At 35.2% G+C, this 20390-nt stretch overlaps 1 protein-coding gene across 4 annotated transcripts in view; it reads right to left on the reverse strand.

Moving 5' to 3' along the window:
- Bmp2k (BMP2 inducible kinase) overlaps window positions 1–20390 on the reverse strand; it is a 120211-nt gene that overhangs the window by 24601 nt on the left and 75220 nt on the right. For 3 of the 4 annotated variants that reach the window (XM_063247211.1, XM_063247213.1, XM_063247214.1), the window contains exons 9-15: window positions 20263–20342; window positions 16193–16353; window positions 14020–14204; window positions 9970–10068; window positions 8944–9128; window positions 6787–6944; window positions 415–525 (exon numbers count right to left, since the gene is read on the reverse strand). In XM_063247211.1, the coding sequence (XP_063103281.1) occupies window positions 415–525; window positions 6787–6944; window positions 8944–9128; window positions 9970–10068; window positions 14020–14204; window positions 16193–16353; window positions 20263–20342 (979 nt within the window). The remainder of the gene's footprint in view (window positions 1–414; window positions 526–6786; window positions 6945–8943; window positions 9129–9969; window positions 10069–14019; window positions 14205–16192; window positions 16354–20262; window positions 20343–20390) is intronic. The other variant, XM_063247212.1, reaches the window with a different exon arrangement.

Raw genomic sequence — 20390 nt, forward strand, 5'->3', positions numbered from 1 at the left:
GACGCAAAAAAAAACTACTATTACTATTTTTTTAAATGCAACTCCAAGACAAAATGTGTAAACCAGAAAATACCACATTTTTAGGCCAAGGCTAAGAATAAAAATATCTTTAGATATATTTTAATTATGAAAAGTGGAGACATTTTCAGGCATGGGTTTTTAAAAATAGCATCCAGTAAGAGAGTTGAAAAAATAGTTATGTTTCTATTATGTAAATCTACATTTTTCTATGTTGGCAAAGGTACACCTGAATATTCCAATGGGACGTTAGGAAGATAAGGGTGGCTAAACGTTAAAATAAAATTCTTGTCTACTTTTATAACTGACATCTGAGTTTTACTATCATTTGATATTCATAAAGTTTTGTTGTTGTGTTCATATTTTAATGATAGTGATGTTACATGTGTAACTTGCCTGAATGAGAAATGAAAGGAACAGAACCAAAAGGATCTTCTGGAGGATGGGTACATGGAGCAGAAAGTGGGTCTACATTCTTATATGAGGATGCTTTCTCCTCGAGCCTGTCTGCAAAAATAAGATAAAACAAAATAAAAAAGAAAAATGTTCTTTAAATCAAAAGTGATATACTTCTATATAAATAAAAAGTGAAACAAACTAGCCTTTTGAGAAGTATTAGATTCAGTGTTGCACTGTTCTCAGTAGTAAGGCATAATCTTGAGCCTAATACATTATGTCTTGCTACAGGCAAGTCTCACAATATTCTCAGCACTACGTTAAGTTAAATACAATTAACCTAATTAAGTAAGCTCATGTAGTTCATTTAAATAATAAATTATCTGTAATATTGTAACATATTGGACCTAACTGTAAACCCTATTTACTAAACAAATGACATTTGACATAGTTTCTCTAAAAACTATATGAGAGAATATATAATTGTCATTAACCCATATAAATAGGTAAATCATATTTCTCAATAAAAAGTAATTCACTATACTTTATTATTCATTTCTCAATTTACTTTGTATTTTATCATCAATCATTCACATACATACAAAACCACAGATAAATATACAGGATTAGCATTTAGTATAGGCCAAGCACTGTTCTAGGCAATTGGTATGTAACATGAAACAAAACAAAGACCCTTACCCTCAGCTTATATGATGGCAGAACAAGCAACGAGCAAAGAAGAAATGTTTTGAAAGAGAGAGACAGACAGACACACTGACTAATGAAGATATAGAGAAAAATGCAGCACAAAGGAATTAAAGGAGTAGGTAGTAACAGAGTGGTAACAATCACCAGGTAAGCTAGTAGGTGAGAAAAGAATTAAAGGAGGCCAGGAAGTGGATACCTGGTGAACAACTCCCAGGAAGAGGAAGGGCCAGAGCACACCCATGACAAGGACTATTATGTTAGAGGCAGAGTTGATGTGTCTTAATTTTGTAGTATATTTATCTTTTTGTTGTTTATAAACTCTCCACATAATGACATGTATCAGCTGAAAACTTCCAGATTTTTGCAGACTGTCTCTTTCCTGATTCTTAGCTATTAAAAGTATGTTATTTGAGACCTATTCAGCCATATATTTTAGGCATCCCCAGGATTATACCTTTGTCCATCACATTCAAAGCAATACAATTCAGAGTCAGACTTGTCTATGTTAAAGAATTCCTAATTCTGCTGGTTCCAACCAAATTCTAAGGTACCCTAAGGTACTACAGGGTGGGAATGGGAAACACAAGTAGAACTGAATGCTTATAAACAATTTGTGACTTAAGATTGAAGCAAAAATCCCCAAGTAAAAGCTGCATCCCCACAGTGATGGGGACCTTTTAGAGTACTGGTGGCAAACCTATGGAACACATGCCTTCTATCACTGAAAGTGCTTAAGGCGTACTATCACAATAAACAGTCCCCACAGCACATGCCTCATTCACTACCACTGCAGGACAAATTTAACTAACGTGCATTCTAAAAAAATTTTTTAACATTTTATTGTCGAAACACCTATTTAAAGAAAGCTAGTTTCATTGCATCTTTCTAAAAAGGGTTCAAAAATACATAACAAAAGATCATTAACTTATTTGACTGATGAGCCATAACTGGATTTAAGAGTCACTGAATTAGAGAATTACCTTTTTTATCAAGCTCTGAATGCAATTACAGTGTAACAGTGACCCAGGAAGTATGTCTTGTCCTAGACTTCCCACTCCTTTTCTATCTCCCATCCTCAAGATTCTGGTATACAAAAGTGAGGACAAAGGACATCAGAACTGGGAAAGAACAGGCAACACAAAATGATAACCACTGTATAGCAATATCCAAGAGCCCTCGTTCTTGAAAGTCCAACTGCTAGGATTCCTATATTAAATGAAGTAACCTAGACCTAAGGGATTATTATCTGAGTAGAAGCTCGGGAATCTGCATTTTAACGTACTTTTCAATTTATAAACTACTATTATATCAATGGTTTCCAGATTATAAAATGCAAAATTGCTACCAAGGCTCTTTGAATCCTTATGCACTTGGTACATTGTGTCCATTAATCCATGTTGGGGATTATGATACTGTATATATAAGGAACACTGCACAATTATGACAAGAGTACAAAGCATTGTCATGTAGCAGCAAATTAGTTTTTATAGGAATCCCCATAAGTACAACTATGGGAGACATTGTTCAATGCAAAGTTCATTATTTTAAAACAGAAATTACTTTAAAACAACGAATTCATATTAAAACAAACAAAATCATATTTTCAATTCTTCCTAAAACAATTGTTTTAATGAAATGTTTTTAAAAACATTTGGATTTCTAAAGTTTATGATAAGCTGGACACAAAATACAAAATGAATACACATTAGTTTTTAAATGATTATAAATAAAAATAAAATGGTTAGATAGAACTACTGTTCAAATACAGTCAGCCCCAAAATGTACTTAAGGATGCTTTTCAAATGACTGGTTTCTTTATATCACAATAAATTCTCAGTATTTTTTTTCACTTTTTTAAAAAACTTTTTAATGTAAGAAACCCACCTACCTCTTCCTGCCTTCCCAAAGAATTATGCTAACAAAACAACTGTCTTCAAGAATTTGAACTAATACACATGAGAAAAATACAGAAATCCCTGAATACCTTGAATCAAGGTATTCAATTGTATCACCATGAAATTTAAAAATTCTATGAAGTTCATTCAGTTCCGTGCTTACATGGATAGTAACTGAAAAGGCTAAAAAGAAAGGTTAACTAAAGTTTTAAAAAGTAGTCTTCATCTGATACTCCTAAAACTATTCTAGTGCACCTGAAAAGCATGTTAGTCTGAACTGAAAGCACAGTAATAGGCCTAAATCAGCTAACAAAAAAGTGAAAGTTAATGTTCTATAGTAAACTAATTACATATTCAGATATTTATATCTATTTTATTCTGTGGCCTCATACATAAAACATTCAATAGAATGGCACAGTAATCACAATCTTTGGGATATTCCATTTTTACTTTTTACTTATTTTGATGAAATTTTAAACAAACAAATCCACCATCAAAATATTTTAACTATTATTCTTATTAATAACTATTTCAATAATTTCTCCAAATACCTCAACTCTAATTAGTATAACATATTAAGTATGACAATTAGATATGTAAATTGCATATGTAATATGTAACATATTAAGTATGACAATTAGATATGTAATGCCATCCAAATCTGGATGTTTGGTACAAAAGACAATGACAAATATAAGCTTAAGTTTAAAAAAATATATATTATACAAGCTTTATTACCTCTGCTGAAACTTCTGAACCATAAACATCATTCACTTACAAAGCAAGTAAAAAACAAGTTTATTTTAATGTTGTCTCTTTGTTTATATGTATACCAACTATTTTCCAAAAGACCACCAAAAAAGTTATTATCAATTACTAACATTAATATTTCAAAATGGTACCATTCTTTTAAAATCTTCTGGAAAATACACAAAAGTAAAATAAATCCTAGAAAACATATCCTTTTCTCTATTTTTTACAGAAATAACTATATAGCACTTCATAAGAAAAACCTTAATTGCAAATGTATGATTCTGACTGTAGACTGCTTCACAACCAGTACGTCACTATATGAACAATACCTATATTTTTAAGGACCATGTAAAGACTTTCAGTATAACACAGGAAAGCATTTTAAAACTAACTATAAATTGTTTTAGAAGCAACTCTGGCAATCATTAACAAGTATTTGTGCCAAGAAACAAGGCACAAATAATGCTGTTTGGTATTTCAAATGCATCAGTAATTTATTTCTTCATTTTAGAAAAGTCATTAGAAAGAGAAAAACCACCCAGTAATGCCACCAATTTTCATTGTAATCAGTTTTCTACTGATTCTACTAAATTCTTAAGGAGCTGACAGAGAGTTCATTCGCCTATCAGTGTAATTTAAACCCCATTAAGCAGATCAAATATTACATACATACATACTGCTTGTATCTTAAAGAGATAGTAAAAATGACCGAACATTACAGTGAAGTAAAACTGTGAGAGAAAATGTTTCTGAATGACACATCCTATACATTGTTAATCTCTTTACAAACTTCACTGAAGATGCTTGGGCCAGTACAATGGCTGTAAATGCGGAAAAAACATCATTTTCTATCATTTCCTTGTTGTTTCTTCTGCTACTGACATTTGCCCACAATGTCACTTCTAATTTAACTTTTAAGTGAGCAGCTGAATAACTTGATCATCTAGATATAATTTTTAAATACCAACTGAAGGCAAAAAACCTCAAGACATAGTCTAAAGAATTATACAGAAGGTTAGGAAATAGAAAGTGATGTTTATTTACCAGTGTCTTTAAAGAAAGGCATTATCTCATTAAGTTCTCCACAGAACGTCATAAAGTAGGTACCATTTATCCCAGGTTATAAAAAAGGGCTGTGAGACTGCCAGGGGCTGAGTGACTGAAATTATAACCTTATTAAATGTCATTGTCAGGAATCAAAATCCTATTTTCTGATATTATGTGTTAAATTAAATGCAAAGGTCTTGTGGTACGGATTTCAGTAGCATGGGAATGATTGTTTTCCAAATGGCAGAGGCTGCTCCAAGTTTGACCTTCAGATAAAGCTCTTTCTGTTTTTATTGGTACCTATATATAATGAACACTACAATGAAGTCTAATCTACCTTTGGCATACATGTGTACACATAATGTACAAACTATACATATTATCTGACATTGATGTTTGAAAATAAATAGCTCGTTCAAGATTTTAGACACTAAGCCCAATATTGCTGAAGTTACACAAACACATATTCTTTATAACATTCTTGCCTATGCCAAATGAAACAAAGTGTCATTATGATTCTACGCTTAGAATACCACATTTTATGTGGTACAAAAAGAATATTCTTTACCTACTCCACAAATTGATTTAAAAAAAGGTGGGGGCCCTTGGGATGCAGTTCAAGGCCCTGAGTTCAAGCCCTAGTACATTAAAAAAAAATTCCCAAGGTGTAGGAAATACTCATTTAGCATACCCCTGTCAGAACATATTAAAATGAATACCTTATGCTTTTAAAATAATTCTGTAAGTTACAATTTGGGTACTCCTTCTATCTTCTCCCCACTGTTCCTTCAAAAGGGAGAGATTAATTTCTTTTAAAAAAAACTGTGCTTTGGGGGCTATTTAACATAAAATACAGTACAAAATTCCAACAAAAAATTCGTGGTTAAAAAAATGGACTAACATGTAAGACTGGTTTTACCGAAGCTAGCAAACTTTATTAAGAGCGCAGAACTCATTTGTATATCTATATTTAATCATCAATTAGGCTTTCATAATATATACCCAATATGTAAAATACAAGTTTAAATCCCAAACAAGAATCCTTATATGAAGGTAAGGAATTCATAAGTTTTACATAAAATATAGTTTGGAATAAAACATTTCATGTATTAAATGTATTCAAAAAGCCAATTAACTAAATATAAAGCAGAACTGGGCACTACTGGGACCTTCTTTCCACATGCAAAAGCTAAAGACACACGTGTATGTTCGTGTGCATGTGCACACATACCTCAGAAACCTAAAAATTATCTGGTTATCCAGAAGTAAGCTTTATGACCCTATTTTACAAATCTCAAAACATCCAGGAACCTGCTTCAAAAAAAAAAAAAAAAAAAAGAACATTTCTAAGATAGGTATGGGGAGGCCTGACATATATGAATTAAAGGCAATGAATGATACCAAGTAAAAACATTGAGATAACTGATTTAAAGTAGAAAATAATTTATTTAACTTTTGCCATATCAGGACAACAAAGCAGTCCTTTTCTGTGACCACTAATTAAAAAGGTATTACAGAACATTAACATAATGTAGTAGCCTCCATTTTCTTTCAGGCATTTTTGAAAGACATGTCAGACCCATAATATTTTCAATTGAGTGTGCAAATAATCAGAGCTAGAAAATGACTGGTAAGGTAAGATACTGATGTCTCCTTCTTTATTTGAACATTAATTTTCCAGGTTTGGGAGATATTCTGATTTTAACATTCATAGAGATGCAGTATTTAAATGTCAGGATATTAGCATACTATCAGCAATCTTGGGTTTTACAGCTACTATCAAGCAACTAATCTCTAATGCACACAATGTAGTTTGATAGTAAATGTGAAAGATGGCCTGAATTTTGCCCTCAAATGCACAAAAAGAATTTTCTATATATACCACCTCAAAACCTTCTTTGGCCTTGCTGAATAATTATAAAGTTGTCATTTTATTCTGATGCAAAATAAGCCTTCAAGTGTCCCTTACTTGATCTTAGAAGGTCAAATTCTCTGTCCAACAATTCCTCTTCTGTTAACTTGGAGAAATTATCCTCTCCGAAAGGATTCCATCCTGACATATCAGGTGGGTTACTGACATTCTTCTGATTTGTAAAACTTCCAACTGTGTCTTTCTCAGACATTGACCTATACAACATTTGAGAGAAGAAAAATAAGGGAAACAAAAACATCAGAATTTTTAAAAGTACAGTGTACTAATTCATACTTTATAAATGTATAAATAACTAGGCCATTTTACTGTAATGGAGATGGCAGACTGTGAGTATGGAATGGAGAGAAAGAGCAACTGGGATCTAAACCACAAACACTAGTTCCATCATCTCTTGTGTAAAGAACACTAGCTGTGGTCCTTAACCCATCTGTGCCTCAGCTTCTGCAGGTAAAGCAGAAGAGTGACAGTATATACCTCACAAGGTTACTGGGGAGATTAAATGATTTAAGACAAGTAAAGCAAGAAGAATAATACCTAGGAAAAATAATAAAAGAAGCACTCGATAAATATTATTATTTTCATAGTACACAAGTTTGTAAGTGAGAAACACCTACCACCAAACAGTATTTTTCCAAAGTAACTCGTTACTCAATACTATGCTAGTTATGCAGGGTACTAAATCAGTTTTTCTTTTGAAAAAGGTATTCCTTACATATAGTTATCCACAGAGGATAAGCTCCTAAGATCGCTTCATGAAGCAGTTGAATTAAGCAATGGTTATTTTGCATATTTATAATAAGTTAATGCTGCTGCTTAAAGCAACTTAGAACCTGACAGCATTTGCTCTTTGGGAGTTACCTGACAGGCTTCTGGGCTATTCAGGAAAATACGAGTCCAAAGACTTAACTCAAGAGTACTTGGGTATCTCTCCCTCAACCCAAGTCTTGGAACCACAATATATGAATGAGGTAATGTAACAAAGCTGTCCAACTCGTTTCGTAATTGAGAACCACACTGTTTAATACTGACAGTGGAGGGAGAATTTCCATATTCAAAGAAATACCTCAATTTTGGACGATTTAACTCATCCTTTTCAATTCACTTTCCCCCTAGCAACTTACTCTCACTGCCACTACATTGGTCTTACCAGGGAAAAGGTAAGATGTCCAGTTAATCCCTTAATTCTAAATTCCCTTAGCATATCTCAGCCAAGAATAGAATGTTCAAACAATTACTGAACATTATTGTACAGAGAGAAAAATAGTAATATACTTAGAAATCAGAACACAAACTTGCTTAGTAAATAAAACTTAAGTATTGCCATGGCCCAAATCTACCTCTGTAGGACAGAAGCCCACCTCTAACCCCAAAATTGTTTTTAAACATTTTCAGAACACAGAGCAGGGAAGAGAATACTTAAAGAGTATGGCCCCTCCTGTCTGTTAATAATAATCCCTTTCTGATTTCCTGTCTGAATCACACAGCCTCATTCCTGAGATATATGTATGAATTCTTGGTAGACTACATTCAACAGTGTGTCATCTTAACCTAAAGTTTGAGGACATTAAAGTATGTCTACAAGGGCTGGAGATGTAGCTGTTTGGTAAAGCACTTGCCTGACGTGCCTGAAGCACAGGGTTAATCCCCAGCAACACCAAAAAAAGTATGTGTGTACACAACTCCTCCCTGCAAAGGCTGAATCTGCTGTCATTTTCCTACTCTGGTTACAACTTTTTGCTTTGCACACATATCACTATGCTGTAATAAAATCAACAGCATATTGTAAATAATAAGGCTGGATTAAACTATAGGCACTAAAATATAAACTATGAAATGCAAGCAGTTACCTAATGAATTTGCAAAAGCAAGACATATTTGAAAGTGCCCAATGATAAGAATGAAATGATTTTCCTCACTAAAAACAGGAAAAGGAAGGACTGTGTGTACAACTCAGTGGTAGAGCTCTAAATGCTGCCGGATATTACTAAGCCTATCGATAAATCATAGCAGGACTGGTGGGAAAAAAATAAAGGATAAGGATTCAGAGAACAGAAGAGAAGACTATGAAGAAAAATAAGGGGCTCTACAACAAGATGGAATCTAAATTAATTTAAGAGTTACAGAATTGCTCCACTGAACAACTGCATCCACTTCCACAATAATTTACTTTGCACTGACAGGAAAAATACTTGCCTATTTGCACTGTAAGAGGAGTCCATGATGGTTCCGATCTGAACTGGAAGTGATGAAGTGTAAGAAACTAAAGCTGGTGAGAACTCTTGAGGGGAGGTGAGATATTCCGGTGATGCCTGCTGTCGAGACTGCTGATGCTGAGCTAGCATCTGCTGCTGTAAGAAACCCTGCTGATATTGCTGCATCTGAAACAACAAACAACACCATCCAAATGAACCCTCAACTCACCAAAGCAGTTTCAGTTTCGCAAATATTTACTATATTTCTTCCTTTCCAAACTAGTGGCAAACTAAAACCCTAGAAAACAATGGATATTTGAAGGACAAGCTCTATTAACTAGAAAACTATAATAGGATAAATGGTAACTATTTAAAAAATTGTGAACCTAGGCTCACATAGCCATTTTTTTAAATCCTTCTTTATCACATTTCCACAGGTGGTATAGGCATGACTGTGCTATAAGGCAGGTTATACCATCAATGATACATGCATGACTGTCCCATCAACCCACTTGTACCACTGATGATACAAATGGTACAGTCCATGCACTGCATGTACCATTTGTGGGTCAAGCCACCAAGCAGTAAGATGTATGAAGTACTGCCCCATCATGAACATGGCAAATATTTTAAGAAAAAGCAGTACTTAAAAACCCTAGTGTAATAGTTACTGTAAAAAAAAACCCTAAAGTACATGAATCTGAAGCACACATATTTTTCCTTTAAGTTTCATTTTATTCAACAGATAATTACTGAATGAAAGGGACACACAGGGCAAAAGACTAAGTAGTAGATCATTTTCCTTATAAAAGAAGCACGATATCAGTCAACTGCCATGTGCAATTTCAGGTTCCACAGGTCAGCACAATTAAAGGCTACTGGAGAATATATGACTGTCAATGAAATACATGTCAATTCACTAACTTGAACTAATTTTGAATTGTTAGATTCTGTATACTATCATTTATACTGTTTCAGAATTATAATATATACTCAGAGAAATCGCTAGAAACTATACAGCACTTACCACTGTAGGGTACTGTGATGGTGGTGGTTGTGGCTGATATACTGGATGCATTAAAAACTGTTGTTGAAATAACTGTTGCTGCTGCACTGCATGCTGGTACTATAATGAAAAAAGGGAAAAAAACGAATCAATATTAATCATGCCTTTATACACAAGAATCCCATGTTTATGTGTACTGATTTGATATTTAACAAGTTCTAATAATAAGTAATGTTATAATTACTTACACATATTCATGGTAGATAGATATAAATGTAATTATAACTTAAACACTGTTATCAGATTTGCTTTATCAGTAATTAACAAATTACATTAATTTAGATTTTTGGAAGAAAGCTGACACTGAGTATTTCCATTATCTTTTTCTAGAGCGTAAAGATGCCTAAAGAAACTTCTGGCTAGGAATCCCTGACAGTAAATCCCACTTTTGTCTACACCTTCAGTGGTATCTTCTGGCTATTCCATATATCTTTTCCTTACTCCCTTCTTCTCTAGCAGTACCAAGCAAAATTAGAAGAGTGACACCTCCTGAGAAGTATTATGCATACAACTCTCTCAAAAATATTTTAAAAAATGAAAATGATAATGGTAGTAGTTATACTCAAAATAATTTCAGTGAAACTAGAAATTTGAAGATTCTGACGAAGGAAAGGACAGAACAGAACTTATGCTCATTTTTGCCCTTCCAACTGCAAATCTCTCCTTGCTCCCATGCCAAGCTAGTAGAAAGAAACAAAGAAAAAAATCTAAGGCAATGTTACTTCTGAAAAGATTAGTATCATTTTCCCACAACAGCATTATTAGTCTATGAATCCAAATTGTAACCTTGAATAGACAATACTCATCATAAACTGTGGTGTTTATTCTCAAATACCAAATGCTTCGAAAGGCCATGATACATCCCAGGTTAATAGAGTAACCTTAAGTATTTCAACAAATACACTCTAACTACATATTGTTTTCTATTCAGGAAACCAGTGAAATGTTTATTTTGAATCTTGAATTCAGAGTGCATATCTTAGTTACTTCTTCATTGCTGAGACAAAATATCCAATACCAAAAGCTAAAGGAGGAAAGGTTTATTTGGCTCACAGTTCGTAAAAATTTCAGTTCATGGTTGGTTGATTCCAAGGCAGGGTGGCATGACAGAGTGAGGGGCATCGCACAGCAGAAATAATTCATGGCAGCAAGTGAATGACAAGCGGTAATAGCAGCTCTTTCTCTCCCTTTATACTGTATATGAGCTACCCTTAGGGCAAATAGCACTCATATCTAGAACAATGCCAAACCAATCAGTGGACTAATTTAGTAATGACATACCTTAATCGCAGCATGGCTACTCTAGATCCAGTTGCTTGTGAAAAGACTCCACTTAAAACCACATAAAGCTTTGAGAGGTCATCTATACACAAGTCGTTAACATTTCACTCCTGAACCCCCAAACACTCACATACTTCCCTTTACGCAAAGGCATTTATTTAGTCCGTCTGTAAGAGTCGCTAAAGTCCGAAGAGCTGCAGCATTCCTGAAAAGTCCAAGTCCACATTTTTTTCTGAGACTTAAAGCAAACACTTAGCTACAAGCCCTTGTATAAATGAAAAGGAAATTAAACTCATCCACCATTCAGTTGCCCAAGATAGATATAACCATTCCAAAAGGTCTAAATGGGGACAATAAAGAATGGGAACAATGCAAGACAAAAACCCAGGAGGATAAGCATTAAATCCCTTGGTTCCATGTCCAGCATCACCCAGAAATCTGTGGCAAGCTGTGAACTCCAAAGCTTGGATGGCTCCACCCCTAAGACATGGTGGTTGGCTGTGGCTCCCATTGCACCTCTCTTGGGTCTGCTATGTTCACTTCTTGCAGTTTTTCCCAGACAATCCATTCTCCTAGCTTCTCCAACCTTCTGCATCTCTGGCTTCACACTCACAACTTCACTCTGCCCTCTCAGGAGCACACTGCCTGGACTCCCAGATCATCTTCTGAAATCTTGCATGCCAACTCTTACATTCTGCGTGTACCCAAAACCAGCACCATGTGGATAATGCCAAGGTATGCCACCAGTTAGACAAGTAGGCTTTCTTTCTTCTGTTACAGCTGTGAGGTTTGAGTGCCTGGTTCACGGAGCACTCTGAACCCAATCCCAAGGAACAAATTGTCTAGATGGCTGCCATTCTGGAACATAGTACTCTGGGGCTATTTTCAAAGCAGTCTTTCACCTTTGTAACTCTAAAGCTGCGAAGTCTAGAGGCCTGCTGGTTCTTGTGATGTGCTCAGGCCATCTTTTCTGTTCTCTTCTTCTGAAATACTTGGCTTTTTCTTGATAGTCTTTCCAGCAACTAATTCCTTCTTGTTCCATCTTTATAGGCCATAACTTTCCTACAGTTTCTTTTGTGGCCAAACTCAATGTTTTAAATCATTCTATTAGGTTATTTGCTCTTGATTGTCAACATAAATCTAGCTAAAAGCCCCCAACAATAGCCATGCCACTCCACCAACATTAGACTGCCTTGAAATTTCTTATACAAGATTAATTAATCCGCCACCTTAATCTAAGTCTCAAGCAAAGTCTCTGGACATGGGCAAAATGTAGACAAACTTTCTGCCTAGCTGTAACACACATGGTCTGGAATCTAAGAGCCAATACAGTCCTTCCCAGCAGAAACCTCCTGAGCCTGATCTTTACTGGCAGCCTTTCAATCAGCATTCTTGTCCTCTGAGCATTAACCAGAATCTCCCATCAAGTAAAGCTTATGTCCTTCCAGGGCTGTTTTTTCATCTGGCTTTTCCCCAAATCTTTCCAAATTCTTCCCACAAGCCAGTTCCAAACATTCCTAAAGCACATGGCCAGATAATGGCATAGCAACAACCCTGTGCATGACTCCAAGCCTGGCTACTGCTTCCACTGGCAGCAGACTTTGGCATCATCCACATAACACTGGTTATAGGAGCATGCAGAATGCAAGAGTTGTGGAGTTAGGAAGGCTTCCACCTCGATTTCAGAAGAAGGCCTGGGAGGTCAGGCAGTGTGTAAAGCTGTGAGTATATAGCTTTAGCAGAAGCTAGTGGAGATCCTAGAAGCTCGGGAGAAGCCAGAAACATTGATCACATGAGGAAACCTGCACAAAGTGAGCAGAGTGGGCCCACAAGAGAAACCACAAGAGCTACAATCACCAGAAGTACCATATGGGTGGAGTTACACAAGTCTTTTGGAGTTTCGTATCTTGCCAGATTGCATCCAATGTTGGACATACAATTACAGGATGTAATGCTTGCCCTGCTAGATTCTGGTCTTGTGTTATTCCCATTCGTTTGTGTCCTCTATTTAAACTTTTTAGAATGGTAAGGTCTATTTTGTGCCACTGAATGGTGGATGTGTTAAATTTCCTTTTCATTTGTACAAAGGCTTGTAGCTAAGTGTTTGCATTAAATCTCAGAAAAAATGTGAACTTGGACTTTTCAGGAATGCTACAGCTCTTAGGTCTTTGGCAACTCTTACAGATGGACTTAAATGCCTTTGCATAAAAGGAAGTGTGTGTTTGGGGGTTCAGAGGCAGAATGTTATCACTCGTGTCTACATGTCTCCCAAAGGTTTATAAGGTCATAGGTGGGATTTTTTCAGAGGTGGTTGATTCTACACTGCGTATGCTGGGATCAGGGATGTAGTGCTGGAATTGATTCACGATTTTGTGCTAGGATTAAGAGTGTGAATGCCACTGACTCTAACAGTGTCCTAGATAAAATATAAGAGATAGAAGGAGGGTCCCTTGTCACTGTTTGTCACCTGCTGCTTGCTGCCTTCTGTTAACTCTGTGATGCACCTCTGCCATGCCACCTTGTACTGGAGCCAGTTAACTATAAACTGAAACCTCTACAAACTATAAGCCACATAAGCCTTGGGTCCTTTAACTTTTACATTTTGTTTCAGAATAAAAAAAAGTAACTAAGGCAGTGCCTATGATACAAAACACAATTTAGTGATATTCTACTGCTGTATGAGTTTCATAGCACTACCCACCCTATATATTCAAAGTAACAGGAGGTTACCTGCTGCATGTAAGCATCTTGAAGTAACTGGTGCTGCTGGTGAGGATGGCGATGCTGTGAATGAAGCTGCTGTAACCTCCAGTCGCCCTGTTGGAGCTGCTGGAGGACTCTGTGCTGCTGTGGTGGTTGCTGAGGGGGACCCTGCCCCAGTAAACTTTCAGGACCATTTCCAGGTCTCAAGGCTCCTAAGATAGGTTTCCAAAAATTTTCATTAATCCATTAATAATTTCAACAAAATGGTTACATCTCTATATTTAACTATCACGTTCTATATATACATAGTCTAAAGAATTTACTGGAATTTTAAGTGCCTAGGAAACTTAACTTTTGTCTTCTACAACTATGAACAAATCCTAGAAAAATTTCTTTATGCTTCATCTATCCATAAACACACCAGCCCTATCAGTTTGACCCACATATCTCAATTATATCATGTTTATTATGAGTATTTTCACTGATGGGAGTCTCTGAATCTCTAGTGCAATTTCCACCTATTCACATTCTTGTCCTTTAAAGTTCAGCTCAAGTCTCTTCCTTTTCCTTCAGCTAACAATTCCACTCAATTACTTCATTCTGTCTTGTACATATTAATGGTTTACATGGCTATGTTCTAGCCTAGGACCCTGAAGGGCAGAACGATATGTATCTGTTGGAAATGTAAAGAGTCCTTTATACAGAAGATGTTCATTAAATGCTTACTGTAGTGAATCTGTTAACACTATCTCCTGACATTTATTTACAAGCTCTATAAATTTCACCTTTAAAATATTCTATAGCTAAACTTTTGAAATTACCTAAAAAGTATACATTATCCAAAAAAAGGAATACAATACCTAATACACTATAATTTCTATGTTCTCTTCCAGTGACTAACCCTTATTCAAATACAATTGTAACGAATAGTTTTGGGTGTTTCTCACAACCCAGGGATCCATGTGTTGAAAGCTTAGTCCCCAATGACACCACTGGGAGACTGCGGAACTTCAGGAGATAAAACTTATGGAAGATCCGTAGGTCACTAGGGCTGGCCTATGAAAGGGGATGTGGGACCTCAGCTTCTTCCCCTTTTTGTTTCCTAGCCATAAAGTAAGTAATTTGTTCCATCACGTGGTCCCTACATTGCTATCCAGGACCTAAAATGGAGGCCTAAGAGCAATGTGCCCACCCAATCGAGGGCTGAAACTTCTAAAACTGTAAGCCAAAATAAACCTCTGCTCTAATTAAATTATTTTCCTCAGGTATTCTGTTACACTGATGCAAACCTGACTAGAACAATAACTGCTCAATCAAAGGGGGAAGAAAGGAATGAAGGGAGAGTATGAAGAGGAAGCAAGGTTTCATAAATGTTAGTAAACTTCCCCAGGCCTAAGTACAAGATGTCTGTGAATACAATTTCCAAATGATTTCTAATTCTTCTAATTATATGAAAAAAGTTCAGTTGAATTATTCTTGAAAATAAAACATAGAAATAAGAGAAAGAAAAAGAATTGGAGCCTAATTCATACTTGGTAAACACTCTACCACTGATCTATACCTTTGGCCCTTCCTTAATTTAGAGACACAGTCTCATTAAGTTGCCCCAGACTAGCCTCAAACTCATAATCCTCCAACCTTAGCCTCCCAAGTAGCTGGATTAAAAGCATATACCAGCATGCCTGACTGGAAAATAATTTTTTCAGTACCACTCTGTATCATAATTTTTAGAAAATATTTTAGATTAGAAAAATACTTTTTCTCAAAATCAAATGAGACCAGATTTTACCCTGCCATGTTCACATTACTTCTTCACCAAACTCTAGATTCAATGCAAAGATATAATTTTGTAAGCGTAGAGATTCAAATACCTTCTTTCCAGCACAACACAGAATTTTCTATGCTCTTGAATCTTATGATTATCTACCTCTTTCCTACTAGTTGGTAACTCTAGAAATGAGTTTATACTCATAGAACCAAAGCAAATGGTGAGCTTTTCGTATCATGCTTTTACACTGCCAATAACTTCACTTTCTTTACTTTCAGAAAGACAGCCAAGTTTATTAGACACCAGTAGAAAATAACTCGAAACTTCGTATTACCTACTTTCAATATTAATTTGCTAATAATTTATAGCTCAGAAAATGAGACCATAAAAAAACTTATTTACACTGACTAAGAAGGGACAAAGTTACATTACCTTTTGGTCTGTGGTTACCAAATTCACTAGGAACAGGGACTTTCACAGGAGTTGCTGAACTCTGAATGGTCAGCACACTGGGAGTGGCAGTAGTAGAGTTGGCCTTTGGTCTTTGTCTTGGTGCAATTGAGGTTTCCGTTGGTCCAATGGTATCTGTTATTCTACAACAAAAGAATACATTTCATTCTAAATGTTCAGATTATTTCTAATATTTTTCTATAAAATATCTCAACAGATGCACTTAATTATTATAAATGATCACTTCATTCTCTTGGCTTCCTAAGTCTACATTTAGTGATGATCAGATACTACATTTAGTGATGATCAGAGAGGAAAAAAATAAAACTATTTTCTTTAAAACACGATGTTACCATTTACACTTTGCAGTAGAAGGTGTCAGAAAACAGTATAGTTCCAAAGATTATCTTGAAGGAAATGAGATGAGATTGAAAGAAAACAAAAACCTTCTCTTAGGGTTTCAGAGGAAAAAAAAAAACTAAAAACCAAACTCTTTGAAGAGAAAACTATAAAATAAACTGGGACTCTTTAATTTACATATTTATCATTTTTCTTTCTATAAATTCAATATAAACTCAAATACTTTTTCAAGTAGGTCAGTTTTTATAATTTGCCATAAAATCTCTTTTCGAAATTATTTCACTATATTTTCAAATATTTAATACTTAAAAGTTTTAATCATTTGTCAAGCTCACAGCCACTGTACTTAGAGAGAACCTTATCTACATTGCATACCTGTAAAATTCTTTCCTAATACCTACATGCACCGCAAGAGGGAGCCCACTATCTTTCCAACAGGAAAGAAAATTAAATCAATAGATTTCAGAAAAGCATAGAAATATATGATACATGTGTTGTCTTCTAAAATACAACATGTTTTAAATGGCACAGGTGCATACTGAACAAATCATATGAAAACTAAGCTAAGGCAATAAAAGATCATTTATACATATAACAACTACATCTCATTTTAATAAGTATCATGAATTCAAATTTTAGAATGTGGTTCTAAAACCAATGGTATACTACCCAACCTCAAACAAGTCAGAAGAAATACTGTATACAAACTTTTTGTTTAGCTCTTCATTTGTTATTAAGTAGGTTTCACAGGCCAAACTTCACCTTTCTACGTTACTGGTCTAGAGTGCTCTTTAGAAATATACAACATGCATGATCATAGAGGAATCTTCTAAAAAGCATGTTACAAGTCAGAAGACCTTGTTAAATCTAGTATCTTATTTAATAATGTATTAATATCGATGGTACATTATTGATGTCCACTTTACAACATTCTATCTTCAAAGAATTTACAGGATACATAGGAAGACAGGGAAAGTATTGGTGAAAACATAATAAAATGTAAGAGTAAAATACTCAGAGCCAAGCTAGTGCTGCCAAAAATTTCATAAAGTAATTTTATCCTTAATTTGGCTCAAAAAAACTTCATAGAGGCACTAGAGATAAAAATTTTTAATTAAATATTTCATTAAACTACAAACAAAAAAGACTAAGCATTCTCTGTGAAGGAAAGGATGTGAAAAAATACCTTGAACAGATCAGGCAAAGAGAAGCAAAACTTGGACTGAACGACAACAGTTACTGCATTAACACAGCTACACTGCTGCACTGCCTCACTTTTAACCCTGGTAACCTTCCCAGTGTCACTTTCAGTGCTTTCCTATCACCTGAACAATCTTCCTTAAAACTCAGACCTCTCTCCTCTTTAAAATCCTTCAAGGTTTCCTCCTGCCAATGCACATTTCCATCTTTCAGGCACATCCATCAAATAACCTTCACATGTTTAACAACATCAAGAATATATGCCAAGTTTGGGTTTCTGAAAGTAAAATAGGGTGCCACAGACTGAATGCAGGGTGGGTGAGTTAAAATAACCGTAAAAGCCTGATGAATAATAAAATTAACTCTGTAAAGATTCTTCCCTTAAAATATGTCATTTCCATGAAAAACCTAATTTGTAATATTAAGCTTTGTACACACTCAGATTTTTTTCAAGTTCTCTAGTGACTTTAACAGAGTAAATTTATCTGAATGACCAATTAGGACCACTGAACCTTGTATTTTAATATATATATATGGCACAGGTTTAATATACTATAAATAAATTCTACAAGTTTAACTTAACTCTTATTAAAATAAAAACTATACGCATTAACAGGCATATTATTTTTTGACACATGTATATTTTAATGTTTAAAATAAGCACTGCAAATCAAAATGACATTTCACTTGTAACTGTATAGCTATAACATATATCACAGTAAAAAAAGTCAAATCATTCTTGTTCAGTTGACTCATTTTTTAATGTGCAACTAACTTTCTTAAAGATTGGTCAACTATTAAAAACAAGTAACAAAAAATTCAACTCACAAACCTTACAACAATTCATAATTACCACTCAGTAACAGCAGTGGCTGCTAATTAAAGTTTTACCACAGAGAGGAGAGACTGGTGATCATGCAGATTCCTGCAGGTTAGACATGACATTACTCTACCTCTCCCTCAAGATACCACTTTGAAATTCAAGTGAATGAAGATATTTTTAGAATGATATTAGATATTTTTAAAAGTCAGTCACAAATGATAGTTTAACAATTTATGAGTAAAGATCATGTCCAGCACATCCACAACCAAGCCAGAGTTAAGTGAAAACTGAAGACTCATTGGCCTCAAGGCCAAAGTCCTAATTTCTTAGCAGGCTGTAAGAACACAGTTGCTCATGACTGGTATTTACCCGTGACATCAGCTTCCTTCCCCATTGCTCCCCAGGACTTCCCCTTATGCTCTAGTCCGCAGTATCACCAGGACCACTCTTGCCCAAACTGCCTGCCTGCTTTAGTTCATTCCAACCCTCCAGGGAACTGAGGATTCATCCTTCAAGAAATGCTTTCATCCTTCTGTTTTCACCGCTCCCAGTCTTTTGCCTTCCTTTACACTCCCGGCATACTGTATATCAGATTGTAATCACTTACAGTTACCACTGCAACTCACTGGAAATAACTACTTCTCTTAGTAATTCCACTATCTGTATCTTGCATATAATACATTTTTGTATGTCAAATAAAACAATTATCATAAGATATAATACAAAAAAGCTTTAACCCAGAAATCTCCCCAAACACAGTATTGTCTGAAAATCTAACAAATTCTGTTTATTAACTTCTGTTTATTAACTTTTACATTCAAAAAAATAAGTACAGAAAAAGTCATTCAAAGTTAACATGATGCATCTCTTTTTTGAGACAAGGTCTCACTACACAGTTCAAATTAGCCTTGTTATGTAACCCATGCTGGCCTCAAACTTAAGGCAATCTTCCTGCCTCAGCCTCCCAAATGCTGGGATTGCTACTGTGCACCACCATGCCCAGCTCACATAATTCAGGCTTTTATATTAGATATAAATCCTGTATCTAATATTTTTAAAAGCTGATTTTATTATACTTGCTGTTATGGCTTATGTCTAGATGTCCCCCCAGAACTTCATGTGAGCATAAAGTGGGGCTTTCTGGAGGTAGCTAGGTCTACAGTGTGTGATGGTAGAATTAGGGATGTGATACTGGAATTCTTTAACCTGAGATGCTAGGAATATGAATGGTCCACCGTGAGTGTTAGTGCTACCTACTTCAGGGTGAGTAGCCTGGATAGAATATAAGGGACAAAAAGAAGGCTACCATCATTTGCTGCTTCTTACTTCACTGCTTTACTGTCTCTGTCATAAACTCTTTCTCCTCCGTGATGTCGGTCTGCCACGCCACCCTGCTTTGGAGCCAGCCAACTAGGAACTGAAACTGCTACAAACTATAAGCCAAATACACCTTTCCTTTATAACTCTGGATGTTGCATATTTTGTCTTATCAATGAGAAAAATAACTAAAACATTTGCTATCTAAACTATTCCACGGGCAGTAGGCAACATGCATTTTTTAATGGACAAAGATGATATTTACATCAATGACATTTGCTAAGATTAAATCAAGATCTACTGAACCACTTTTTTTAAAATGCCCTCTCAATTTTATCATAGCTTTTCCTACCTGGCTTTCATTTGGCTTTTCCTAGCAGCTGCTTCAGTAGCAGTCATCGGTTCAGGAAGAGCTGAGGGAATCGAAGAATTCTTGGAAGAAAAAAATAAAACTTCATTTTAGTTTTTAAGTCCAAAAGG

The sequence above is a fragment of the Cavia porcellus genome, unplaced genomic scaffold (assembly GCF_034190915.1).
Source record: "Cavia porcellus strain 051 isolate PalLab524CR breed Dunkin Hartley unplaced genomic scaffold, mCavPor4.1 scaffold_4, whole genome shotgun sequence".
NCBI lineage: Eukaryota > Metazoa > Chordata > Mammalia > Rodentia > Caviidae > Cavia > Cavia porcellus.